Source organism: Caretta caretta, chromosome 1, assembly GCF_965140235.1.
Source record: "Caretta caretta isolate rCarCar2 chromosome 1, rCarCar1.hap1, whole genome shotgun sequence".
NCBI classification, from domain to species: Eukaryota; Metazoa; Chordata; order Testudines; family Cheloniidae; genus Caretta; species Caretta caretta.
Genome location: NC_134206.1, coordinates 280,348,063 through 280,372,633, shown reverse-complemented (window position 1 = coordinate 280,372,633; position 24,571 = coordinate 280,348,063). Strand labels below are relative to the sequence as shown.

Below are 24,571 nucleotides of genomic sequence, written 5' to 3'. Positions count from 1 at the left end.
GCTCTCTCTCTCTCTCTCCCCCACCCTGCATTCAGAGTTAACCTTTATAGAATCCCAGTTCATCCCCCTTTGAAATTATATCTTTTACGGTTAAACTCAGTTTTCTTGAACTTTTTATTGACAGTCAACACTGTGGAATTAAAATCACCGGTGTCAGCCCAGGAAGCTTTGCAGCTTCTTCCCATCTGACAGGTATTATGTATGTGGAATGCTCCTTCTCCCATCTTCATCACATTCAGGTGCTGACTAAAGTGGCAGAAAGGAGCACATATTGAGAACTCAGCTGATGGTGCATTTCAACTTTTGTCATTTCTATTTTCTTCTATGAATTAAACCCAACTTATTTTATATTTGAAAATATAGGTTTTTACCTTTTTCTACCTTCCTCCCCCCCAATAATTATTGCAGTTTAATCTGCATAATTTCACTTCATTTTTCTACAATTAAAATAAGTATAACCACCTGAAAATGCTGTGATCCAGATCCTCATGACTTTGAAGTCAATGGTGCTAGGACAATTTACACAAACTGAGGGTCTGATCTTGTGTGTATTTATGTATTACAAAATGTCTGTATCCATGCAGAATATAGAATCATAGAATATCAGGGTTGGAAGGGACCTCAGGAGGTCATCTAGTCCAACCCCCTGCTCAAAGCAGGACCAATCCCCAACTAAATCATCCCAGCCAAGACTTTATCAAGCCTGACCTTAAAAACCTCAAAGGAAGGAGATCCCACCACCTCCCTAGATAACCCATTCCAGTGCTTCACCACCCTCCTAGTGAAAAAGTTTTTCCTAATAACCAACCTAAACCTCCCTGATTGCAACTTAAGACCATTATTCCTTGTTCTGTCATCTGCTACCACTGAGAACAGTCTAGATCCATCCTCTTTGGAACCCCCTTTCAGGTAGTTGAAAGCAGCTATCAAATGCCCCTTCATTCTTCTCTTCCGCAGACTAAATAATCCCAGTTCCCTCAACCTCTCCTCATAAATCATGTGCTCCAGCCCCCTAATCATTTTTGTTGCCCTCCGCTGGACGTTTTCCAAATTTTCCACATCCTTCTTGTAGTGTGGAGCCCAAAACTGGACACAGTACTCCAGATGAGGCCTCACCAATGCCGAATAGAGGGGAATGATCACGTCCCTCGGTCTGCTGGCAATGCTCCTACTTATACAGCCCCAAATGCCATTGGCCTTCTTGGCAACAAGGGCACACTGTTGACTCATATCCAGCTTCTCGTCCACTGTAACCCTTAGGTCCTTTTCTGCAGAACTGCTGCCTAGCCATTCGGTCCCTAGTCTGTAGCAGTGCATGGGATTCTTCCGTCCTAAGTGCAGGACTCTGCACTTGTCCTTGTTGAACCTCATCAGATTTCTTTTGGCCCAATCCTCTAATTTGTCTAGGTCCCTCTGTATCCTATCCCTACCTTCCGGTGTATCTACCACTCCTCCCAGTTTAGTGTCATCTGCAAACTTGCTGAGGGTGTAATCCACGCCATCCTCCCAGATCATTAATGAAGATATTGAACAAAACCGACCCCAGGACCGAACCTTGGGGCACTCTGCTTGATACCGGCTGCCAGCTAGACATGGAGCCATTGGTCACTACCTGTTGAGCCTGATGATCTAGCCAGCTTTCTATCCACCTTATAGTCCATATAGTCTAGATGTATTTGTGCCAGTTGCTTTATCTTGGGCAATCTTTTAAACTGAATGATGATGACAGATATATATAGCACTTCTTTCACATTTACTACGGCAAACTTTATTTTACTAAAAGTTGGAGGCCCTAGTTTTCTATAGAATGTATCCGCTAGCTGTATCTTCAAGTTTAGAATTATATGAATGTGATTTATCAGTAGTTTATGAAATACATAATTTTCAGAATCATCTGTCACTAAGTAATATAGGTGTTAAGGGAACAGGCTTCCAATTGCATAATCCTCATATGCTTACCTGACTCTGAGATATGAATTCAGTTCTATCACATTGTGATTATCTATTATACTATGCATCATTGAAGTTGTTGAGTTTGTATCTTATTATTCTAACTACTGCACTTTTTTCCTTTTTAATGTAAGGTTGCCTTTGCCTCCTGGAGCCTTCTCGGGTCTCTGGAAAAATCAGGAAATATTCAAGGAGTTATATTTCCAAAAATTTCAAGTAAGAATTGCAAAAGGAACTATATAAACTACCAGTAATGCTGTGGCATTGAATGACCTTAGTTAGTAGTTTGGATTCTGTCATTTCTTCTTTTGATGAGAGAGCTTTGATATGTATCTCTGTGTAAGATTAAAAACTTTTAAAGTTAAACCTTTCATTGTGCATAATATTAGAATGTAGTCACTCTTAAAGAAAATCTAAAAAATACAGTTTGTCTTCTGTGTGGAGTAACATATGCAGGAGTGGAGCATGACTTTAGGGAGGGGAATCTGTACATAGGTGAATAAATTATGTTTCCCACATCAGATCCATATATGGAAGAGATTGTACATAAGCTGATCTCCTCCATACACAGGGAGGGGTGTGTGTGTGTGTGTGTGTGTGTGTGTGTGTTTCCTATGCATGACCAAGAAGGAAGATTCGGTCCAAGGGTGGAAATAGCGGAGGGAACAGATTTATGTGTGGACAAGTTGTCATTCTGTGGTCTGGCAAGGTGTTGCTATCATGCTTCTGGGTCAAGATATTTCCAATAGAAACAGGAATATCATGAGAATTTGAGTTCAGTTTTGCTGCCCCAACCTTTAGAGACAACGCTGCTCTTCCCCTGGGCTCAGGAGAGCCCCATCTTCCAGGGGTTCTGAGTGAGCGGAGAACAGGCTGAAAAGGTGTGAGTGGACTTGCAGGGCATATGCTGTTCCTGCTGACCCCACCAAGCTCGCTTGGGGAGGGGAACCCAATCTGTATTATGAAATCAGAACAGTGAATAAAGTGTTTCAGAATAAAATCCATATAATGAAAAAATTATAATTGGGAAAAGAAGGAACTGCAGTTTATAAAGATTTTTCAGCTGTAAAGTTGATGTGATCCTATTTTTACACCACACTCATAAACTTTAGGTGGGAGGTGACTATATTAAACAGGCCAGTAACTTTTTTCATTTTGAGTGAGTCACTCATCCATTTTGCTGGTAGAACATTGCTGAGCTGATGACCCTAGTATTAATATCAATTTATTTCTTGTGGTTTTATTTTCAGGGATACTATGATACCATGGATGCTGGGTACGTGGACGAAGATGGCTACTTATATGTCATGTCTCGAGTTGACGACGTGATCAATGTTGCAGGTCATAGAATTTCTGCAGGTGCAATTGAGGAGGTGAGCACAAACTTAACCGTGAAAATGGGTACAAAGAAAGCTGGCATCACAGGGTATGTCCACACATTGAGTGGGAGCCTGTGGAAGTGAGTCTTGGAGCCCAGGTTGACAGACTCAGGTTTGCTGGGCTCACACTAAGGTGCTTAAAATAACTATGCAGAGATTGTGACTCGGGCTCTGAAGCCGAAGATGGGGGTGGGCTTCAGAGCCCAAGGTCCAGCACGAGCCTACACAACTGTTTTTAGTGACGGAGCACAAGCCCTGTTGAGCCTAAGTGTGTCAAGCCAGGCTCTAAGACTCACTGCCACAGGCTGCTGCTCGCTATGTAGATGTGTTCACAGAGACATAAAATACGTTTTATTTTTTTCTCAGTTGTGTACGTGTTGGTTTTGATTCTTTGGGGGTGCAGATGTTTCTAAGATTAAAACTTTTGGAAAGTTTTTTAAAAGTAGTTTTAGGGTGGATTTCAAAAAGGGCTCAGTGTTGGCTTAAACTCTGCTCCCGTTGAAATCATTAGGAGTTTTATTATTGGCTTCAGTCAGAGCAGAGCTAAGCCAACTCTAAACGCTCCGAAAACTCCACCCTCACATCCTAGCTCACGAATGTAATATACAGGTAACTCCACAAGTTAAAACTATGCATTTTAAAATAGCATTTTAGACTCATTTCCTGATTCACTGACCTGTCCAGATCTACTGTAATTGCCAGAAGATCTTGGATTTCCCTGAAGATCTTGCAAGTAAAGGAAGCCATGCAGGGAGTACAAGAAAATCCTCCTTATTTGGTATTAGGCATGTTGCTGTACTTTTCTCTAGACTCTGAACTTAGCAGTTAAGTCAAAGGAGAACTAATTTTGCAATATTTTGCTTTACAAAATATCTGTTTGCAATCTGTGGGTTGACCTGCATATTTTATATAACATTTTGGATTTTAAAGAGTAGAAAACTTGGAAAAAAGCCAGAGGACAGATTTTTGGTCTCTCTGGCTGCAGAAGCCATTTGGGTTGCACAAAAGCAGCACATAAACCCCATGGATCCACCTTCCTAAGCATTTGCATTATATAAGGGGAATCTCTGGGTGGAGTACAGTGGTATTAACAGCTTTGCACCATGTCATCTCATCCTCCAGGGACATTACTAGGGGATCCCTGCTCCCTGGTGCTCCCAAAATACTGGAATGTCCTTTTAGGCCTATGAATAATCTGTTTTAAATTAGAGCTACTCTAATGTAAGAGTGGTAGACTAGTGTACATTGGCTCAGAATTGGGAGAATGTAAATGTCATGTAAAGCCACCTTCCCCTCCCACCCCACCATCCTGTAATGAGCACACCACCTGGGAAGGGATTCTTCCCTCCGGTGTGGCCCTTTAGTGAAAGGGCTGTCACAACACCAGATTTAGGTGGGGAGGATCTAATCAACACCCCCCGTCCCCCGATATGGACTTTGCACAAGGTAATTTATGCTGCCATATGAGACCCATGCCTCAAGCCCCTGGCATAGGGGGTATGTCTAAACCAGGAGGCAGTGGGGGGAGGTGCAACAGCATAGCACTTCAGGGATTGTGCTAACTTAGGCTGTCCCTCAATGTTAAGTTATTCAAGGGACCACACTGGCCCCTAAAGCAACCCAGGATTAGGAGGCACAAAGATGACTTGAATATATACAGCACAAAATCTTGCCACTGGTCTTTTACTTCTGTATCGTTAAACAAATTATTCAGGCATTGTTCCTTATCTTTCAGGCTGGATCTGAAGCTGATAAAATGGCTGGTGTTGTGAATTACCCAATGTTTAGTATTGTACTACTTTATCTCTGTGTACCATGTGAGCTTTCTTCTTTTCTTTAATTTAAGTCACTTGTTTTTCTCAGTCTTCTCCCCTACTGTTTTGTAATTTTGTTCCCCTGAAAACAATATACACTTAATCACAAGAAAATGTTTAGTTTTTCAATTCACCTTTTAAACCAAGCTAAAAAAAGCTAGACTGTAAGTAGTTTACAGAGCAAACTGCTATTTAAATGAGCAAACATTAACAACAACACAATTAAGTCTTCAGTAAGATCAGTAAATACAGAATTAGAAGCTCAGTGAATCTTCCTTTAATTAAATGACAGTCACCTTGTCAAGTATGCATATTTATCTCCATTTCCATTATAGCTACATGTCGTTTAGCAAGTTTTTCTGCAGATTTTGACTATAAATTTCAACTTCATCATGTTCCAATAAGAGTTGTTTATTTCACCAGGGTTTCCTATAAGTATCATCAGGGCTCTGTGAAGCTACAGAAGTTACCATTTATCCTGTCGCTCAATGAGTAGTTGTTACGTATTTGTGTTAATTTCATCTTCCATCTTGTGGTGTGTGTGTTTCAGCTGGAATTGCTTGCCTTTTCTCTGAAGCAAGGGATTAATACTACAGGGATTTAGCATGACTAGTCCCCTCCTGACTGTCTGGCGGCTGCTGCTGCTGTAGAAAACAGGAATACATCCTGTTTCAGTAACTACCATTCTAGAAACACTGCCTCTTTTTAAATATTTTTTCTTGTTTCTTATTTTTACAGTTTTTCAATTACTTTTGGCTGTTTCTATTTTCTATATTTCTATTTTGCACGCTTGTTAAACTTTTATTTTATTTTTTTAAAACGTTCTACCATTTTTTAAAGCTCTTGTCTGGTTCTTATGAATATGGAACCCTTCACTCTTATTCAGAATTATCTATAAACTTTTGGAACTCCACGGAGGGTACCTGGTCCAATGTCAGGTGAGGGGCCTGAAAGACTGCACTGGAAGCAGTGGCTTTAGAAGGCCTTAGTCCATAGGCAAAAAATGGGAAGCTGAGAACTTAAGGAAAGGTAACTGTTTACTCTGAACCTTCGGCAGGAGCTGGGACCACAACGTCAAGGGCAGGGTTACAACTGTGTTTTTTTGTATGGTTTCCCTATGTTGTATCGGTGTGTTTATGTTTTTCTGAGGTGCACTGAATTTTTCATGATTTTTCCTGTGCTTTGACTTTATTTTTATATCCTACTCCCAAGGGTTTAATTAAGATTTTACCTTTTCCTTTTGTGTGTGTTCACTTTTGTAGTGGTTGTCTCAAGTTATGTCTATTCTATTCTATTCTTTATCCATTTACTTGTATTTTCCTTGATATATACAAAAAGCAGCTATGTCAACTAACACTCCTGACTGAGCAGGCAAAGGAATCTTCAGGGGTGCCATTAAATGATAGACAAAGACTTCCATTAATGGAAATTTGACATTTTGGAACCCAACAGTCAGGGCAGAATAGCCCTTCCTTTTAATGAGGGAATTCTTAAACCTGCAAAAGGAATTATAGACTACTCCAGCATCTCAGCAATCTGAAAGAGAACTGAACAAAAGAATTAAGGTCCCCTTAAAGGGTTAGAGTATTTTTATTCGCATCTGCCGCCATCATCTCTCCTTCCTTCCCCAGCCCGGAAGAAGAGCTGTGTGTTGTTCGAAAGCCTGTACCTTTCACCAACAAAAGTTGGTCTGATAAAAGATATTATGTCACTTACCTTGGCACCATCATCTCTAGTAGGTACTGCAGCTAATGAAGACCACCTCATGAGAAAAAGAGGCAAAGAAATTGGATCTGTTTGGTCGTAAGAATTATTCAGTGATATCTCTTCAGGTCAGGATTGCAAACTACTTAGCTATGCTAGCCAAATACAGTTATATACAATGGGACAAAATTGCAGATTTTTTTAAAGAGTTACCTCCACATCTGAAGGATGAAATTAAATTGATTTATTGCAGAAAGCGCTTTGCAAGCAATTTTAGACTCTGCAGACACAGGAGCTAGATCAGTCTTCACTGGAATTTCCATGAGAAGGGACACTCACCTTTATCTGCATCACTGCCTAACTGCCTAATGAGGTTAAAAAGGCAGTTCAAGACTTACCCATCCAGGGAAAGGATATATTCAACCTGAAACATTACATTCTGTAAAGGATTCTAGAGCCACACTCAGATTACTGAGGCTTCACACCTCATGTTTTAAGAGGAAAGCAATATAAGTGACTGTTCTCTTCAAGGCAGAGATCTCAACCATGTATTTTGTTTTATCCTAATTTTATTATCAGAAGCAGCAAGATCAGTTTAAAAAGAGACAGAGATTCTAAAAGAGAAGACTGTCTTCTTCATTCTCTACTCAACCATCTCATTCTCAGAAGCAACAATTTTGATACTTCAGTGGAGGTTACTGCACTAGACTGTGTGGATTGGTACCCTTCCCTTCCCCCTTTTGATAACTGCCTTTCTTTTTTCAAGAGTGCTTGGACTTCAATAACATTGCATTTTTGGGTCATCCAGACAGGATACACCCTCCAATTCCATACCATTTTCCCCTCATGCACCTTCCTCATACCTTTTTGGGGACAAGTCTCATGCATCAAGAAAAACTGTCACTACTGGAGTTAGTGGAAATGTTGTTGGTTCCTTTAGCCTTTGGGGGAAAGGGATTTTATTCCCCATACTTTCTTATACCAAAAAGGTATACGAGACTAGGTGCTCCATAGTAGACCTCAGGCTCCTCAACACTGTCATCACCAACACAGAATTCTGCATGGTGACTCTCACATCCATCATACCTTCTTTATATCCCATGGATTGGTTCAGTGCACTCGATTTGCAAGATGCATGTTTTCATGTTGCAATACATCACTTGCACAAGAAATGTTTTCGTTTCCAAGTTCTAGGTGATCGTCATCAATTCCAGGCCTTTCCGTTCAGACTCTCAACTGCATTGCAAGTGTTTACAAAATGTCTATTGTTAGTATCCACCCATCTTCATCATTGAGGGATTTATGTTTACCTGTCTCTTGATCTTAGCACCTCTAATCAGGGAGGATCAACTCAACAGATCTCAGACTCAGTAAGTTCGAATCTACATCTGTTCTTAAACTTGGTTCTGAAGTTCAATCTCAGTCCATACAATTCCTTGGCATACATACCTGCCTCAGGAGAAGTTCCAGAATTTATCTCGCATATTTATTTTCAAGCCTGAGATTGGTCTCAAGTACTCATATCACACCCTTTGCCAGACTGAGGATGAGACCTCTTCAGTCCTGGATCAGGTCAGTTTACCATCCAAACATCCACAGAATGATCATCCCTTCATTGGTGGCTAGAACCAAGCAATGTCTGTTGCGGGTGCCTTTGACTCCAATATTTCCCATTCAGATGTTAGTCACCAATGCATCCACAAAGGGTTGGGGCATTCAACTGGCTTGATTCCAGATCTATGGACTCCTGTGGATTGTTCAGATCACATAAATGTTACAGAGCAGAGCAATTTGCTTAGCCTGCAAATAATTTCTTCCCTCATAAAGAACCAAACAGTATACGTTTTGAAGGTTTAACAGATAAAGTTTTCAATAACAAAATATTACATGGTACATTGTGCTTGTGAGGTTATTTAAAAACTGAAACTTACTGTATCTTCTCTGCACTCTGCTTTTCATATTATTGTAAATAACTTAATTCCATTAATAACAGGATAATTATCTTAATTCTGTGCCAGTTAGGGCAAAATATGCATATATAATCACAGCTACCTTAAAAGTATAGACTGCTTCAGCATATTGATATCATGTACATGTGTGCTGCAAAAACAGTGTCAATTGAACATACAAACTAGGAAGCAAAGAAATGATCAGTGGATTTGTATGAGGAGGTTTCACATGCTTTATGACAGTTGCCCTGCAACCTGAGGCATGTATTATTGGATTTAGATTACTGTCCGTCAATAGCGTGGGAGTGAAACTTTGTTTTTGCAATAGGCTATTTCTTTAAGGAAGTGTTGGCTCATGCTAATGACTTATCCTTTTGGCCTTGTTACTTTAACTCTTTGTAAAAAAAAAAAAAAAAACCAGTGGCTTGGGACAATGTTAACTCATGGTGAATTTTGGGTACGTTTTGCATACTATTTTATCAGCCAATGGGGAGAGTATTAATGGATATTATCACTACTATAATTCCTACAGGAAGGGTTTGATTAAGAGTTGGACCACTAACACCTGTGGATCCAAAGAGTTTCTTAGGAGGGAAATCAAGGATGCCTATCCTATAGTTTTTATAATCATGTTGGACACCTGGATCCCTAATTATATATGAAGAGCAAAACAGAGTATCTAAAGGGCAATAGTCAGGATATCTATTTTGCAAAGCTGAAGTGTTTCTTGCCCAGGTAAACTGAGGTCTCATTTTACCTGGGTTTTGACTACATTATGAGAGGAAAGGGAGAGGAGTCTCAGAGATATCTGAAAGATAGTAGATGAAGGTCTGTCCATTCATTCATTTCAGCTTCCTTCAGTTGCAATATGCATGTGTAGGTTTGTGCTCGTGAGCGAATTCTTACAGCACTCCATAGTGTTGCTCCATGCAGGCTTTTTGAGGCAGGAATTTTGCCTTCATATGTGTTTGCACAGCACCTAGTACACCCGCAAACAGTCTTCATCCACCTAAAAGTCCCTAAAGATGGCAGATTAATTTTTCTCTGATTGTGATCCACCAATGAGGACTCTTCTCCTCAATTTCAGTCTCCCTTTTTCCTCTTTAAGAGGTCACCAATGAATAATGGGGAAATTATACAGGCCATCGTGATGTTTTCTTTTGTACGGTTAGGAAAGTTCCCTAAGCAGGAGATGTGACTAGGAGGGAAAGAGACACATTTTTGTATATGTTAATTTGATACTTCAACCTGACAGACAAATGTGAAGCAGTAATAACTTGTGGGTTTATTGTTGCTGGTTTGGATTGGCAGAAAGTAAAATTTCAGATAAATTACTTATGTAACTTTAGCCCCCTCGTGGCCAAGATGGTGTCTGCTCTGCAGGCAGCTCTGGCCAAGAGAAGCGTGCAGGAGTGCAGCAGGGAAAGTCCCTTCCACCCAGAGGCACCTGTTCCATACCCCCCAGAGTATGTACGTACGTACGTTTACACACACACACACACACACACACACACACACACAAAGTACAATGAATATAAGAAAGGGAATGAAAGGAAAAAAACAACGGGGAAATAGAGGGGGAGTGATAAAACAGGGTTGCATTCAACTCAAGGCCCCACAGGCCTATTAGTACCATAGTCTGAAAGGAGAGACACCGAGCAATGTGTCTGCACACAGAGTTCAGGAGTCCTGGGCAAAGTTCCAGTCCAATGGTGAGTCTTGGGTGCTCCTGGTCTTCTTTGGCACCAGTAAACTTCCCCCCCCTTCCCGTGCTGCCTTCTGCCTCTCTCTGCAAAGCCACACAGAGTGACCGCCTCCTCACTTAACTAGCTAACAGCCTCCCTCATTATTTCCAGTGCAAAGTTTTATAAGGCCCACAGCCCGATGCAGCTTTGGGCAGCAGTGATACTGGATCTAGCTCTGGTCTGTCCTCCTCAGGCGATTCCTCCCTGGCACAGTGCTCCCCCTGGCTCCTGTTCTGGGGCGTCACCGATCAGCCGCTCTGTCCCCTCCCAGGCTTCAGACAGGTTATTGACTGTTTCACTCTGTGAGGGCCTGCTTGCTGCAGCCCTTCTGTCTGGACGGACACGCACGCGCGCACCCCCCCCCCCGTTGCTCTCTTCCCTTCTCTCTGCTCCCCCACCCACCAATAGCACTTCCTCCTTCTGGAACAATCAGGGTTCATAGAGTTTCATTATACAGTTTTTTTCATAGTTATGGTTGAAGAGGCTCTTTAGTTTCAAGTCCCTGCTTTCCGTATGATTGAAAAGATTACAGGTAGATTACATATCTGAATTGTGATAGATCAGACACCCAAGAATGTACCAGCACTCACTTGCTCTTTCCTCCCTGCATAACTGTGTGAAACATCGATCATAATATTATATTAACATAACATTTTTCCAGCTAAGATCTTGTGGAATGTGTTAAAATTGTCATTTTAATATTGCTATAAAGAGGACATTTTATTATCTTTTCAATTGTATGTTGTGTTACCTAGGGGTTGTTCTTATTTCCATCCAAACACTAGATTGTCAATGCAACCTGCATATTAATTACAGTAGTATATATACTCAGCTATTTGAGGTTTTGTTTTGTTTTTTCCCTCAGTCTGTTCTTTCCCATGGAGCTGTGGCTGATTGTGCTGTTGTTGGCCAAGAGGATGCCTTAAAAGGTCTTGTCCCATTAGCGCTATGTGTATTAAGAAATGGTGAGAGCTCATTACTGTTCATAGACTCGTGTATTGTGTCCCTAAGATTTGTATAATGTTGTAAAGTAGTTACAGCATCTGAAATTCCTCACCAGGTATAAAGATAGAGGAGGAGAAAGTTTTGGAAGAAATTGTTAAGTACGTTCGAGAAAGCATTGGCCCAGTGGCAGCTTTCCGAAAGGCGGTATTTGTGAAACAGATACCAAAGACACGTTCCGGCAAAATACCACGTTCTGCTCTTTCTGCTCTTGTCAATGGCAAACCATATCAGGTAAGCTCTAGGTGCTCTTTAACAAGGGATGCTAGCACATCAGCAGAAGTGACTTTATCTTTTGTTTCTTTAATGTATTTTGCTATTGGTTCACAATATCTGATATTGTAATGTCATTTTATTTTTGCCTGGTATATTTTATCTTCACAGTCTTTATAAATGCTTTCTTCTTGATTACTTTAGAAAAATTAGCATTAGAGGAGTTATTGAACCGATTGCTCCTTACTGTATGTGGTATATGGCAGTTCTCTATCATATGTTTATGTATGTTCTTCCCTCTCAGATAACTCCAACTGTTGAGGATCCTGATGTGTTTAAACACTTAGAAGAAGAACTGAAGAAAAAAAAAATAATGTGATTTTTATCCATCAGACAGTGTCTTTTAACAGTAAACTTCCAAACGTCCGGAATACATGAAGAAATTTTCTATTTGGTAACGCAGTTATAGAACATATTTTAGATGTCTGAAATAACCTGGCGCTAATTTTATTACTACAGAACTGTTGCTGCTTTCTCTGTCATGTCGTCATCATCATGGACAGCGAAACATTCTGAGTTTTGGCAGTGTTTGTCATTTGTATTATACTGGAGGTTTAGACAGATAAGAAGTAGATACTTACAGTAGAGAGTTTTAACAGAGCCCTGTAAAGAGGGTTCATAAATTCATAGAGTTCAAGGCCAGAGGGGACCGTCAGATCATATAGTCTGACTACCATATTACACGGGTTTTTAATTTTACCTAGTAACAAAGATCGCATTAGCACCTTTTGCCACAGCATCGCACTGGGAGCTTATGTTGATTTGCTCTACTGTGAACCCTAAATCCTTTCCAGGATACAGCCTCCCATTCTGTAGGTATGGCCCGTGTTCCTTGTTCTACTCCTGGTGGAATTCTGTGCCAAAAAAATTAAAATTCTACGCACAATATTTTAAAATTCTGCAAAATTCTGCATATTTTATTTGTCAAAATAACACAATATAATCACACCAGTTTCAATTATTTTTGATCATTTATTTCAAAATACCTGTCAGCAAGTATGTCTGTAACAATACAGACAACAAAAAAAGATTCAGGAAATGTTTTATGACAAATAGATTCCTTACTAGGCATATTAATGCAGAACTCTGAGTAATAATTCATTTAAACTACAATACAGAACTGTATTTCCCGTATCCCTCAGAAGCAGAGCAAAGGCTTGGGGGAGTCAGGGGTAACTGAGGAGCTGAGGGAGAGGGAGGTAAATTGCTGGGAAGGAGGCTGGGTGTGAACTTGGAGGGCTGTTTGGTATGGGTGAGTAAAGTATGGAACAGGTATTTTTGGGAGGGGGCAGGGAGGGATTGTTAAGGAGCTTCCCCCATGCAGACCCTGGCTTACTCCTAGCCTCTCCCATTCAGTCAGGCACATGGACCCCTGTCTCCATGAGTCTCCCGCCCTCATCCAGCCACTCCCCATCACTATGTAGCTCTGCTCCACCTCCCCTTGTCGCCATATGGCTCTGCACCTCTCTCCTGCCATGGCCCCATGCCTCCACTCCCATTCAGCCCCTGCCCCAGTCCTCCCCCTAGCCCTTATGAGCCCCTGTCTGCCTCTCCCTGCAACTTTGGTGGGCAAACGGCAGAACTGTTTCATACCTACAAAAAAATCATACCTACAAAACAGAACAGTCCAGTTTTGGGCCCCACACTTCAAGAAGGATGTGGATAAATTGGAGAGAGTCCAGCGAAGGGCAACAAAAATGATTAGGGGTCTGGAACACATGACTTATGAGGAGAGGCTGAGGGAGCTGGGATTGTTTAGCCTGCAGAAGAGAAGAATGAGGGGGGATTTGATAGCTGCTTTCAACTACCTGAAAGGGGGTTCCAAAGAGGATGGCTCTAGACTGTTCTCAATGGTAGCAGATGACAGAACGAGGAGTAATGGTCTCAAGCTGCAGTGGGGGAGGTTTAGATTGGATATTAGGAAAAACTTTTTCACTAAGAGGGTGGTGAAACACTGGAATGCGTTACCTAGGGAGGTGGTAGAATCTCCTTCCTTAGAGGTTTTTAAGGTCAGGCTTGACAAAGCCCTGGCTGGGATGATTTAACTGGGAATTGGTCCTGCTTCGAGCAGGGGGTTGGACTAGATGACCTTCTGGGGTCCCTTCCAACCCTTATATTCTATGATTCTATGAACTGCAGCAGTATTTTGGCAGAAGCTTTTTCTGCTTGAAAAATTAGAAATCTGTGGGGCTCATTAAATATGTGCGCACACAGTAGCACAGAATTCCCCCAGGAGTACTTGTTTTTAGATGTATAACTTTGCATTTGCCTGTATTTGGATGCATTTTGTTTGCATAGTCCCCGGTTACCAAATTATCCAGATTGCTCTGCATGACTGGTGAAATGGTAAATAATGATGAGGACTGGGCAATCTATGTCATCTGCAAATTGGATCCCTAGTGATTTTTATATTTACGTTCAGTTCACTGATGAAAATGTTGAATTGCATCAAGCGTCATACCAATCCCAGTGGATTCCCACTAGAAATATCTCCATTCGATGCTTATTCCCCATTGGCAATTACTTTTTGACAGACATTTTTTAGCCAGTTCTTAATTCGTTTCACTGTGCTTTATTGATAATCGTATACTGCTAATTCTTTTAATCAGAATGTTGTGTGATACTTTGTCAAAATCACTTACAAATATGTATATTACATCTGTGCTGTTACGTTTGTCAACCAAACTTGTAAGCTTTTCAAAATGAAATCAGGTTTGTTTGGCAAGACCTAATTTCATAAACCATGTTGCCTAACATTAATTACATTCCTATCCTTCAATTCTTTATCTGTTGAATCCGGTGGCAGCTTTTCCTTTAGTTCACCCAGCATTGATTTCTGGCTACCTGGCCTATATTTACCCAGGTCATCTCACTTGTCCTTCTTGAATATTGGCACATTTCTCCACTCTTCTGGAAGTTTTTTGAAAGTTATCCAGGCCTACTGAATTGAAAATGTTAATCACTAGTAGATGTTGCTTAACATCCTCTTGGTTACTAATGGACTGGACAATACAAGCGTATAATCTTGCTTCAGTTCAAATATAAAATGCAGATCTTTATTGAAAACTTCTGCCTTTTCTTCAGCAGTATTAACAATTTTACCATCTCTGCCTAGTAATGGGCCTATACCATTGCTAGGATTTCTTTTATTCCTAATATACTTTAAAAATTCCTTCTTATTATCCTTAGCCCTAGCAGCCAGGGATTTCCCCTGATGTGTTTAGCTTCCCTTATCCATTTTCTACACTTCACACATTCTTATTTATATCAATTGCTATTCCTTCCCTTTTTCCATTTGTTGTATGCTGATTTTTTTATTCCTAATTGCTGCCTTCGCTTTGCCACTGAACTAGGATGAGCTTTTAGCCAAAGTTTTTATCTTCCTTTATTGTGGACTTATGGCTTTTTGGCCATTGTCTTGGTGGTGGAGCATGCTAATTTGCCTGATGCTTTTCATGTGTATCTTTACTTTAAAGTAATGTCACAAATAGAGGGAAAAGAAGGAAGGAAAGACAAAGACTAAATTAGGACTGGATATCTTTCTAAAATATATCTCTAGCTCCTACAAAAATTATGGGATTGATGCAGAAATTACTGGGTGAGGTTCTATGGTCTGTGTTATGCAGGAGGTGACTGTAGATAATCATAATAGTCCCTTCCAGCCTTAAAATCTGTGAACATCTGATTATGGCTGACCATCACTGGCTAATTGATGACAAACAAAGAGCCACTGAGCACCTTTTTAACAGCTGTTTCTGACCTCCTTCCTCCCCTCCGCCCCCTCCCACCCACCATAAAGCAGAGCTGTCTTTCCTGGGTAAGCCTCAGACAAACTCTGCCCCACCTTAGTTGTGGTGCAGTCATTCTCGCAAGGTGCTAAATATCCCAGAGAGTTGTTTGAGCACCCCTATGCCTTTATGAGGTCATTGGAGGCTGCAGCTGCCAAGCCAGTCACAGGAGAGAGCCTGTACATTTGAGTGTGTTCTAGGTTTCAAATGGTAGTTTTTAGTGCATAATGAAATTAATAGTCTTTGTTATTTTTAAATAAGTATTCACAAAATTCGTACAACAGATCTTAAAAAACAAACAAATTCAAAACAAAGTCAGCATTTCCTGCCATAGGAAATGACACGAAGCAATAAAAGTTGCTATAATGAATGAGAGACTCACTTAGTGAAGCTGTGCTATGGGAGAGCCCCTTAGTGAAGATAGTTTAGGGATCTCCAGTTATTTTTCCAGATCGGTCCATACCTGAGGGATATATTTTGTTTCTATAGGGATTTATAGATACCCTAAGAGTATCTATAGGGATTTATAAGACTATGCCTTATTTTTTGCTATGGGCAGTATCTCCTTAAAAAAAGAAGACATCCAGGAGGATAGCCATCAACTAATGAGTAAAGGTAGGAGGCTGTTAAGTGACACAGTACTGGAACCAGATAAAACAGCAGACTGATCATAATGGCTGGGAGGGTGTTATAGATATATATATATACACACATATATTAAAAAAAATAAAGGTGACTCCCATTTGAATGCTCTCTTGGGCCCGGCTCCTGCAAACTGTTCTGGGTGAGTGTGGAGCTCTGCCTTTGCAGAACAGTTTGCAGGACTGGAGCCATAGCTGGTAACTGTAAAATATTCCAGAAAGTTCTTGCCTTGCACTGAAAACCTGGGACCGAAGCAATGAAATAGTGAGACTGGAACCAAATATGATGGAAGAAACCACTACACTATCAGATAGAATGAGTAGAGTTACATAATAATTGAGTCCTTAGTTAATTTTATGCTTTACCCACCAGGATGAATAAATTAACGATCCTGTTCTCCTGTTCAATTCAGGTGCATGAATTGAATGGCATGGCCCAGCAGCAGGACTAGCCACTACTTAAGACCTCAAAATAAGGGTTGAGGGGGACTTACATAGGGGATAGGCTCTCTGCACAGGTTTTAAATTTTCTCTCGTAAGACACTTAGGGATGTGAGTAAGTTTGCTCATGCGAGTAGTACTGTTGAATTCAGTAAAGTTACTCACCTATCTGTTTGCAGGATCAGCTCCTTAATTTCCTCAGTTTGGCTATAAAAATGACATTTTTGCAACGTTCTCCTTCTACTGCATTTGCTGTCTCTTTGTAGGCATCTAAGATGATCTCTATGCATGTATGTGTAGCTTTGGAGGGAAGACTGAGATGTCCCTATGAATGCTGCAATGCTGTCTGTCTACTTCGCTTTGTTAGCTAACTAATGTTAACTTAAAGTGTACTGCCTAATATGGAGTGAATCAAAAGCTCCAACTTCAGAATTTTCCCCCTCTGAAGAGTAGTGTTAAGCTCTGAGATATAAAATTGCAGAAAAGCTAAATAACAACAGATATGGCAGCTGTAAATATAAACCAAGAGCCTTATTCACCACTGCCTTGCATTTTGTTTAGATCGGTGTGGAAAATGATACCAAATCAGATGTCAAATATTTTTTGTGAATATGAAAAATTCAGTATAGCAAGCTAGTTTTCTTTGTACTTTACTCAAACCAGAACTACTTTATGAGGCATTAGTTTGGATGCAGGTGTCTTATCCTGTGGACTGTAGAGTTGTATGCTAGCTGCTTTCCTATGTAATAAAATTGATGAACATTTAAAAGTAAATTATAGTCTTTTGGGTTACTCTTTTTTCCTTTGTAAATAGAATGCCATAAAAATGTCCATGAAGGGAAAAAGTAATTATAGAGAGGAAGATGCCTTGGGGTTAAGGCACTAGCCTAGGCCTCTAGAGACTTGCTTCATGACCTTGGGCAAGTCACAAGCTCTCTCTGTGCCTGTTTCCACACCTCTAAAATAGGATAATACACCCCAGTCTTTGTCTGTTGTGACTATTTTATGCTTTTTCAAGTAGGACTGTCTCTTAACATGGGTATGTACAGCACTTAGAACTGAATGAAACCATCTTTGTAGACTTCCTAGTAGTTGAAGAGCTTTCTTTATTAAACAGGACTAGATGGCTCCAGAAAGTGCTAAAAGGATTTTTTGTCTTTGTTTTGTTTTTTAGTTCAACTATTGCTCAGGTTTCTACTGACCAAAAGTCATTATCTAGATTTGTAGTGTCCTATGTGAATAGAGCTGGGGTTATAATTCTGCATTGAAAAGAGTCTTTAATGACACAAACCACTGTTACAGTTGGTATATCTGAGAATGGAATGGGCCCTTTAAATGAAATTCCTTCTATTTGGATGTTCCTTTTAGGCCAAGGTTCATATGCGTTATACTTGCACCACTACCCTTGGTGGTGAATTAGTGTAGAGATAAATAGGAGATCAGAGATGCCAAACTGATAATTTTCACTAGTGCGTTAAAAAATTAAATTGTGTATAAATGTGTTTCTGGGGTTTTACTGGTGATACAAAAGGCAAAAGTAATTGTTTGGCCATGAAGTTATGATTTCAGACTGTATTTTATTTATGGTACTGTTTGGTGGTCTATGAAATGCACAACCATGCATGTCACTCAGGCCTTATGATGGCCCTTTGTATAGGGGTAATGTCCTCCTCCAAGCACAATGTCGCTTCTTGCACAGCATGGCTGCTGGCTAATAACCAATTTATCAAGAGTTTAAGTACCCTGAAAATAGGAAAGCAGTGATTTTAACTGGTGTTTTTTTTTAAGAATGTGAATAGACTTGAACAAAACTTTGAAAGCTGGTATGTTTGAGCCCACTATAGTGTTTTGTCTGTGTGCTAAAGGAGTGTAAAATGATGTTGTGACATCAACCATGGCCATCTTAGGTTGGCTGAGATAAATGTTCCAGAATCTAAATCATACAGAAGGTAGACACATCTTTGTGAATTTTAACAGCATACCAGCCAAAGAACTCCCTAAAACCCTGGACACTTGGTAAGGATACCTGAGAATGGGTTTGAATGGCTACCACAATTGCATGTTTTTCTTTTGTTGAGAATGGCAATCTAACTCAGGAGCAGGGGGAAATAATTAGACAGAGGCTCTGGAACAGAACTTTTCACATCCAGCTTTAAGCATTTATAGGTTTTTCCTTCTCTGATCTTCCAGAGTAGAAATAAGAGATTTAGGGGTTAGTCTGTCTTCTACAGGCATGTAACTTCTTGTTCAGTTCACAGGGATTTCTCCTTTGTGTTGCTCCTGGTTTGGGCTGAGACTATGTGAAAACTGCAAACAAAACAATAAATACTGGACTGGAACGTAATGAGGGGTTTGCTCAAAAGAGACAAGAACTACTGAAAATGTTGGAGTTTGCACTGTTTTTACTTATTTACATTTTTTCACTAAAACAATCAAAAGGGGGGAAAACATTAACATGAAAGCTAGTTAAGCCTGAGGAATTTGAAGTAATGTCTTTAGCTTTATTGTCTTGACATTTGATCAAATTCACCATATCCTACAAATAAGCAAGTGTAGTTCTCCCTCTAGTGGCAAACTCAATATTAAGCTCATGTTGATAACAGTCTCTGCCTGGGAAAAATTTCTTATGCTTTGAGATGTGCCAGTCATCCAAACTGCTTTTCCATGCTACCATATATCCAGCCTTATAGATATTAAACACAAATAGCACTGAACATTTTTATTGACAAGGGGGGAGAAAAATCTGTCACCATTTGATTGACTGAAATCTGTCAAATGAAAATAGACAATAAAACAAATGTTTAGGTACGTGCAAACATTGCAGATCAAAATGCTAAAAGAAATAACTAAAAGACAGATCTTGAGATAGTATCAAGCAGCAGAAAATTAGCAAATAGGTCAATGACATTATTAAATTGGTCTTACTTTGAAACTTCCCATATAAACAGAGAATAAACAACACTAACACCACCAAATAAAGCCACAGTAGGTAATAATTGCTCTTCTAAACTTTTATACACTATATATTACCATTCTGTCTTTCAGTTATTTCCTCTGATAAAACTGACTTCCAAGAAGTCTCAGCAAGGCCATCTTGGCTAAAAGCATAACGTTAGACAGGAATTTGTCTAATGCCCTGTTACAATGAAGAAATGGTGGAGTTTGGCATTTTTTAATAGAAAACTTGAACATCAGATTCTTTGCAGTGTTCAGATTTTTACATCCCACGCTGGCTGGCATCTGAAGATCTTGGAACAAAAAGATGGCTCTTGTTCCACAGGTAACACAGGAGAACGTTTGTTTTTTTTTAATACATAATTTTTCGGTAATTGCTTTTGACTCTTGTAAACAGTTTTGTTTTTGTTTTTAAAAGGAGAGCCATCACAGTGCTTTTCTACAGGTATTACAAGTATCTGATGTTTCTCCTTGACTTTATAGGTCCATTTTGGCTCCAGTTCCAGTTTAAATCATCCTTTTATACATCATCAGAGGCAGGTGTTCAGCTTTAAATATTGACAGATCTTTAAGTAGGAACGGGTTGAAGCGTCTAACTCTGCTAAACATATTAATTTGACTGTTACAATCAAAAAACTGTAAAAATGGTGGAATGGAAAGATACAAACAGTATTGTTGACACTGTGTTGTCAAGTGTCTGCACTGAGACCCCATGTACCATAGATTTTATTTTAAAAAAATCATATTTATATCCCTTTACATACACATTTTAAAAGAAATACACAGTAAATACGTAGATGGCTGGTATATTACAATAAAACTGATGAACAATGTAAAAATGAGTGGCTCCACTGGATAAAACCCTTGGTTGTGCACTACTGCCAAATTTATGATGAGAGAGATGCTTTGGTTTTTTTGTTTTTAAAATGATTTAGGTATTTTATTACTCTTGTATTAAACTAACCAATAACTTAATACATGAAAAGAACATCACATTTTTTTAGCTTGATAAAACTTTGTGTTCTCTTCCCTATTACCCTGTTCTTGAAGAGACCTTTACTGCTCCTTTTCCCCAAAATAGTGGTAGTGCACTTCAGGTAAAGTAGAAGAAAGAGATGATATCTAAAGACAAAAATAAAAAACATTAATTAGCAAGATTCTTGATTTATATCCTTTTTACCCAGACCTGCTTTATAGTGAGACCACTGGAAATATCATAACACTTCATACTATATTTCATGTTTTGCTAAAACTTGAACTTGAGAGAGAGAGAGAGAGAGTAAACTTTCATTTATTGTAAATCTTACATCTCTTTCTTTCTGTGTATGTGAATGGAATGTAGCTGTAATTCTTTACATTGTTTAATCGTTTACTAACATGTAGAAATTATTTTTCAAATACTGAAATTCAAGCAAATATTACAATAAGTTATAGCTTTAGCATATTATAATTTTGAAGGCCATAGGAGGCCTTCCAGTATAAAAGAGTTGTGTACATTTCAAATCTTTACTCTTCGTCCACTACTTTTTATGCCCTCCATCCTGTAGATCATCAAGGACAGACCGCATTAGGGCGCCACCTACTTGTACCAGGAAGTAAATAAGCAAAAGCTGTTATGTATGGAGTCTTTGTCCATCCACTGCAGAACCTACAGTTCTTTTGCCTCATTGTGCCTGGAAGCGTAAAGCCTGCACCTCAGTGCTTCTTCCCCTAATTCAAGTTCCTTCTCTTTTGGGACCAAAGAGAAAAAATATTCCAAGAATCCAGAATTGTGGATTACTTGAGAAAAAAGATCCTGACCTAGTCAAGCTTATTCTTTGGAGTCTCTGAGAATCTAGTTTCCAGGTCTCTCCTTCATCTGGAGTTGCTGAAGTCTTTCCTTTTGTCCAAATGGCACTCATCCCCTTCCCTTGAGGAAACTCTTTGGTCCAAAGGAAGCTTGGTTCACCCGAGTATAGTGTTCCCATTTTCCTCATGTTGCTGGAACTCTCATTTCTACCCTCTTTGAACCAACTGTATATCACCTCAGATATGATTAGCTTGGATTCGGGTACTCTGCTGGGTCAGTACAACTGTGGATGTCACCCCTTTTATGTAGACTAATTAACCTTACAAGATAAATATACTACTAACTAGCAAACAGTATGGTGCAACCGAATCATTGCCTTTTGTTTTATATAGCTTGTTTGTAGTTATCACATTTGCTTTTGTATAAATGTTTATTAAGATAATTTTCTAGCTTCCTTGAAATTTTTGCAGTTGCATATAAAAACAGTGAGGGAGACCATCTGAATAATTACTGTAGCATATTCCCGCTATAAAAAGTGGACTGGAAATTAATAAAACCAGTATTACATTAATAACATTTTAGTCATTCACATGTTAGGGATGGGCAACTGGAAATTAAAGGAAGAAATGATTGATTCTTCTCACTGGAAAGATGACTTGTAATAAAGATGTAATTGCAAAAGACTGGTCAAAGGCTTGGACCCAATAGACATCACTCATACTCAAGGTAGTAGTAATATTCCTGTAGAGTATATTAAACATATTTTTATACCATTCTATAAATGTATTTTGTTTAAAATACAACACAGTACAGCTCCAGTAATTTTTTGCTGCTGCTTATCTGTGTTTAGCTTTTGGGTTCTTGGGCAATAACAGCGCTCCAGCAGTAACAGACCAATTGGATAATTGTAAATTAACATATTTTTCAGTATTTGCAATCCCTGCCATTCATGTATTCATTGTAACTTGAAAGAAACTCTTTGGGGAATGTCACTGAAATTACATCCATGGGAGGCTCACAATATTTGGGTAATTTAGTTGCATGCCATTGCAACATTTTTTAAATTATGATTTTTGCTTTCTACATTATGCCTTTCAAGCTCAAAGCAATACATTATTAATGCCCACTCCCATTGAACTGATTGAGAGTTTTGTCATGAGGTAGCACTGGGCCCTAAATGACTCAGACATTGTTCTCTGGGTAGAGATGGGCTGTATTGTCCTCTTTCCAGGGTCATGAGCCAGTAGCAGCCAATTGTGCCAGAAACTATTCACCAGCTATGTCACAAGGTTTGAAAGCCAAACTCTGAATCACTTAAGGAAAATTCAGATCTGAGTCCAGCAGGGAACAGGTAGGTTGATCTCCTCTATGTCTCTGGCCATTAAGTTTCATCCAGTTCCCCCTGTATTAAGCCCCAAGATGTGTTTGGCTAAAGCCAAAAAAGAAAGTCTTGATCTAAACACATCAAGAGATAGAGAATCTGCCCCTTCCTTTGGTAGTGGACTGCTCATGATTTCCCTGGACTTACAACATTCTAAGCCCTTCAATTGCCATTTTAAAAAAAATCAACCTGACAGAAATGCTTCCTTCTCATCCTCCATATAACTATTTACCTGCCTGAGGTGCAGGATGTGCCAGACTCACTGCTGAAGCTGAAACGGTTTTTCTTTATATAAAAATGATGTGAATTTTATTTTACTACCCTGCATGGCTAGAAAAGAAAGCTTTATACCATTGGAAAGGGGAGATTTTCAGCTTCTCTAAGGGACCCAGAATTTGCCTAACTCCTATTGAAATCAGTGAGAGTTCAGCCCAGCTCCTCAAAAATATTCAGGTACCTACAAGCTGCAGTGGGGGAGGTTTAGATTGGATATTAGGAAAAACTTTTTCACTATGAGGGTGGTGAAACACTGGAATGCGTTACCTAGGGAGGTGGTAGAATCTCCTTCCTTAGAGGTTTTTAAGGTCAGGCTTGACAAAGCCCTGGCTGGGATGATTTAACTGGGAATTGGTCCTGCTTTGAGCAGGGGGTTGGACTAGATGACCTTCTGTGGTCCCTTCCAACCCTTATATTCTATGATTCTATGATTCTACATCACCTGGCTTTACAGGTGAAGGGCTACAAAAAAATTCTTAATGTTTCAGTGACACACATGGCATATATAAAACAATGGTTGTGTGGTATAAAGTTTCTTTTGAACTCATTTGGGGAAACCTATGCATCTCATTTGTGAGTAATGCTGTAATCCAAACTCATGGTTTAATACACGATTGTGTATTTTTATTCTCTCTCTCTCTCTCTCTCTCTCTCTTGCTATACATGAAAATAGAAAGAGGCAGCTGAATACTGTGGTGACAGGTGCTTTATAAATGCCTATGATTATCTGCTGAAACTTAAAATGGAAAGGAAAACTGTTATTTAAGTAAAATTAGCATGAAATGGTGGCATATTAATGGAAGTGCTCATCATGTTCTTATTTTTGTAAGAGGGATGATTTGGTAACAAACTATATATTTTCACACGGCTGTATTTTGTTCAAAAGTGTATTTGTACAACTAGTACGTGTGTAGATGACAAATGATGAGATATTTAAGTAATAAGAACCACTACATCCGACCTGACCCCTGTGTATATCTAGTCCAGTATCCTGTCTTTGCCTGTGATGAATATCAGGTGCTTTGCAGAATGTGTAAGAACTTTCATAACGGATAATGTTGGAAGACCTTATCCACGGGAGATGATTTGTTCTAACTCATGCCAACCACCACCCAAATGATGTCCTAAAGCAGGTTTATAGCTCTGACTTCTTTTTCTTAAGTAAATCTAGTGTAACTGTTCTCTTTCATTAGGCTCTTCTCTAAAGTGAAGTTCCCCAGTGTCATATATGCATGTAAATTCCTCCTTTTTACACCATCATCTCATCCATACAGCAAGACCCTGAAATTCCTCTGTCAAACTTTCTCTTCTTTGAGAACCAGAAGCATATTAGAGAAAGCTATCGTCAAGGCCTGACTGTTCCTTTCTCCTAATTAGCTGAATGTAGGTTCCAAGACCCTTCCCTTCCCTATGTCACTGGTACTAATATGTACCATGACCACAGGTTCCTCCTGAGCTCTCACTAGAAATTCACCTCGATGTCT

General features: G+C 39.5%; 2 protein-coding genes across 9 annotated transcripts in view; one reads left to right on the top strand and one right to left on the bottom strand.

Annotated features, from left to right (window-relative positions):
• Positions 1-13,748, top strand: part of ACSS3 (acyl-CoA synthetase short chain family member 3) — a 124,861-nt gene extending 111,113 nt beyond the window's left edge. Inside the window, exons 9-13 of one of the 2 annotated variants that reach the window (XM_075124318.1) lie at positions 2,085-2,166; positions 3,201-3,323; positions 11,407-11,506; positions 11,602-11,777; positions 12,061-13,748. In XM_075124318.1, the coding sequence (XP_074980419.1) occupies positions 2,085-2,166; positions 3,201-3,323; positions 11,407-11,506; positions 11,602-11,777; positions 12,061-12,135 (556 nt within the window). In that variant the 3' untranslated portion in view covers positions 12,136-13,748. The remainder of the gene's footprint in view (positions 1-2,084; positions 2,167-3,200; positions 3,324-11,406; positions 11,507-11,601; positions 11,778-12,060) is intronic. The other variant, XM_048835687.2, reaches the window with a different exon arrangement.
• Positions 13,749-19,070: 5,322 nt separating this feature from the next.
• Positions 19,071-24,571, bottom strand: part of PPFIA2 (PPFI scaffold protein A2) — a 614,806-nt gene continuing 609,305 nt past the window's right edge. For all 7 annotated transcript variants that reach the window (XM_048835681.2, XM_048835683.2, XM_048835680.2 and 4 more), the window contains one exon: positions 19,071-20,763. In XM_048835681.2, the coding sequence (XP_048691638.1) occupies positions 20,735-20,763 (29 nt within the window). In that variant the 3' untranslated portion in view covers positions 19,071-20,734. The remainder of the gene's footprint in view (positions 20,764-24,571) is intronic.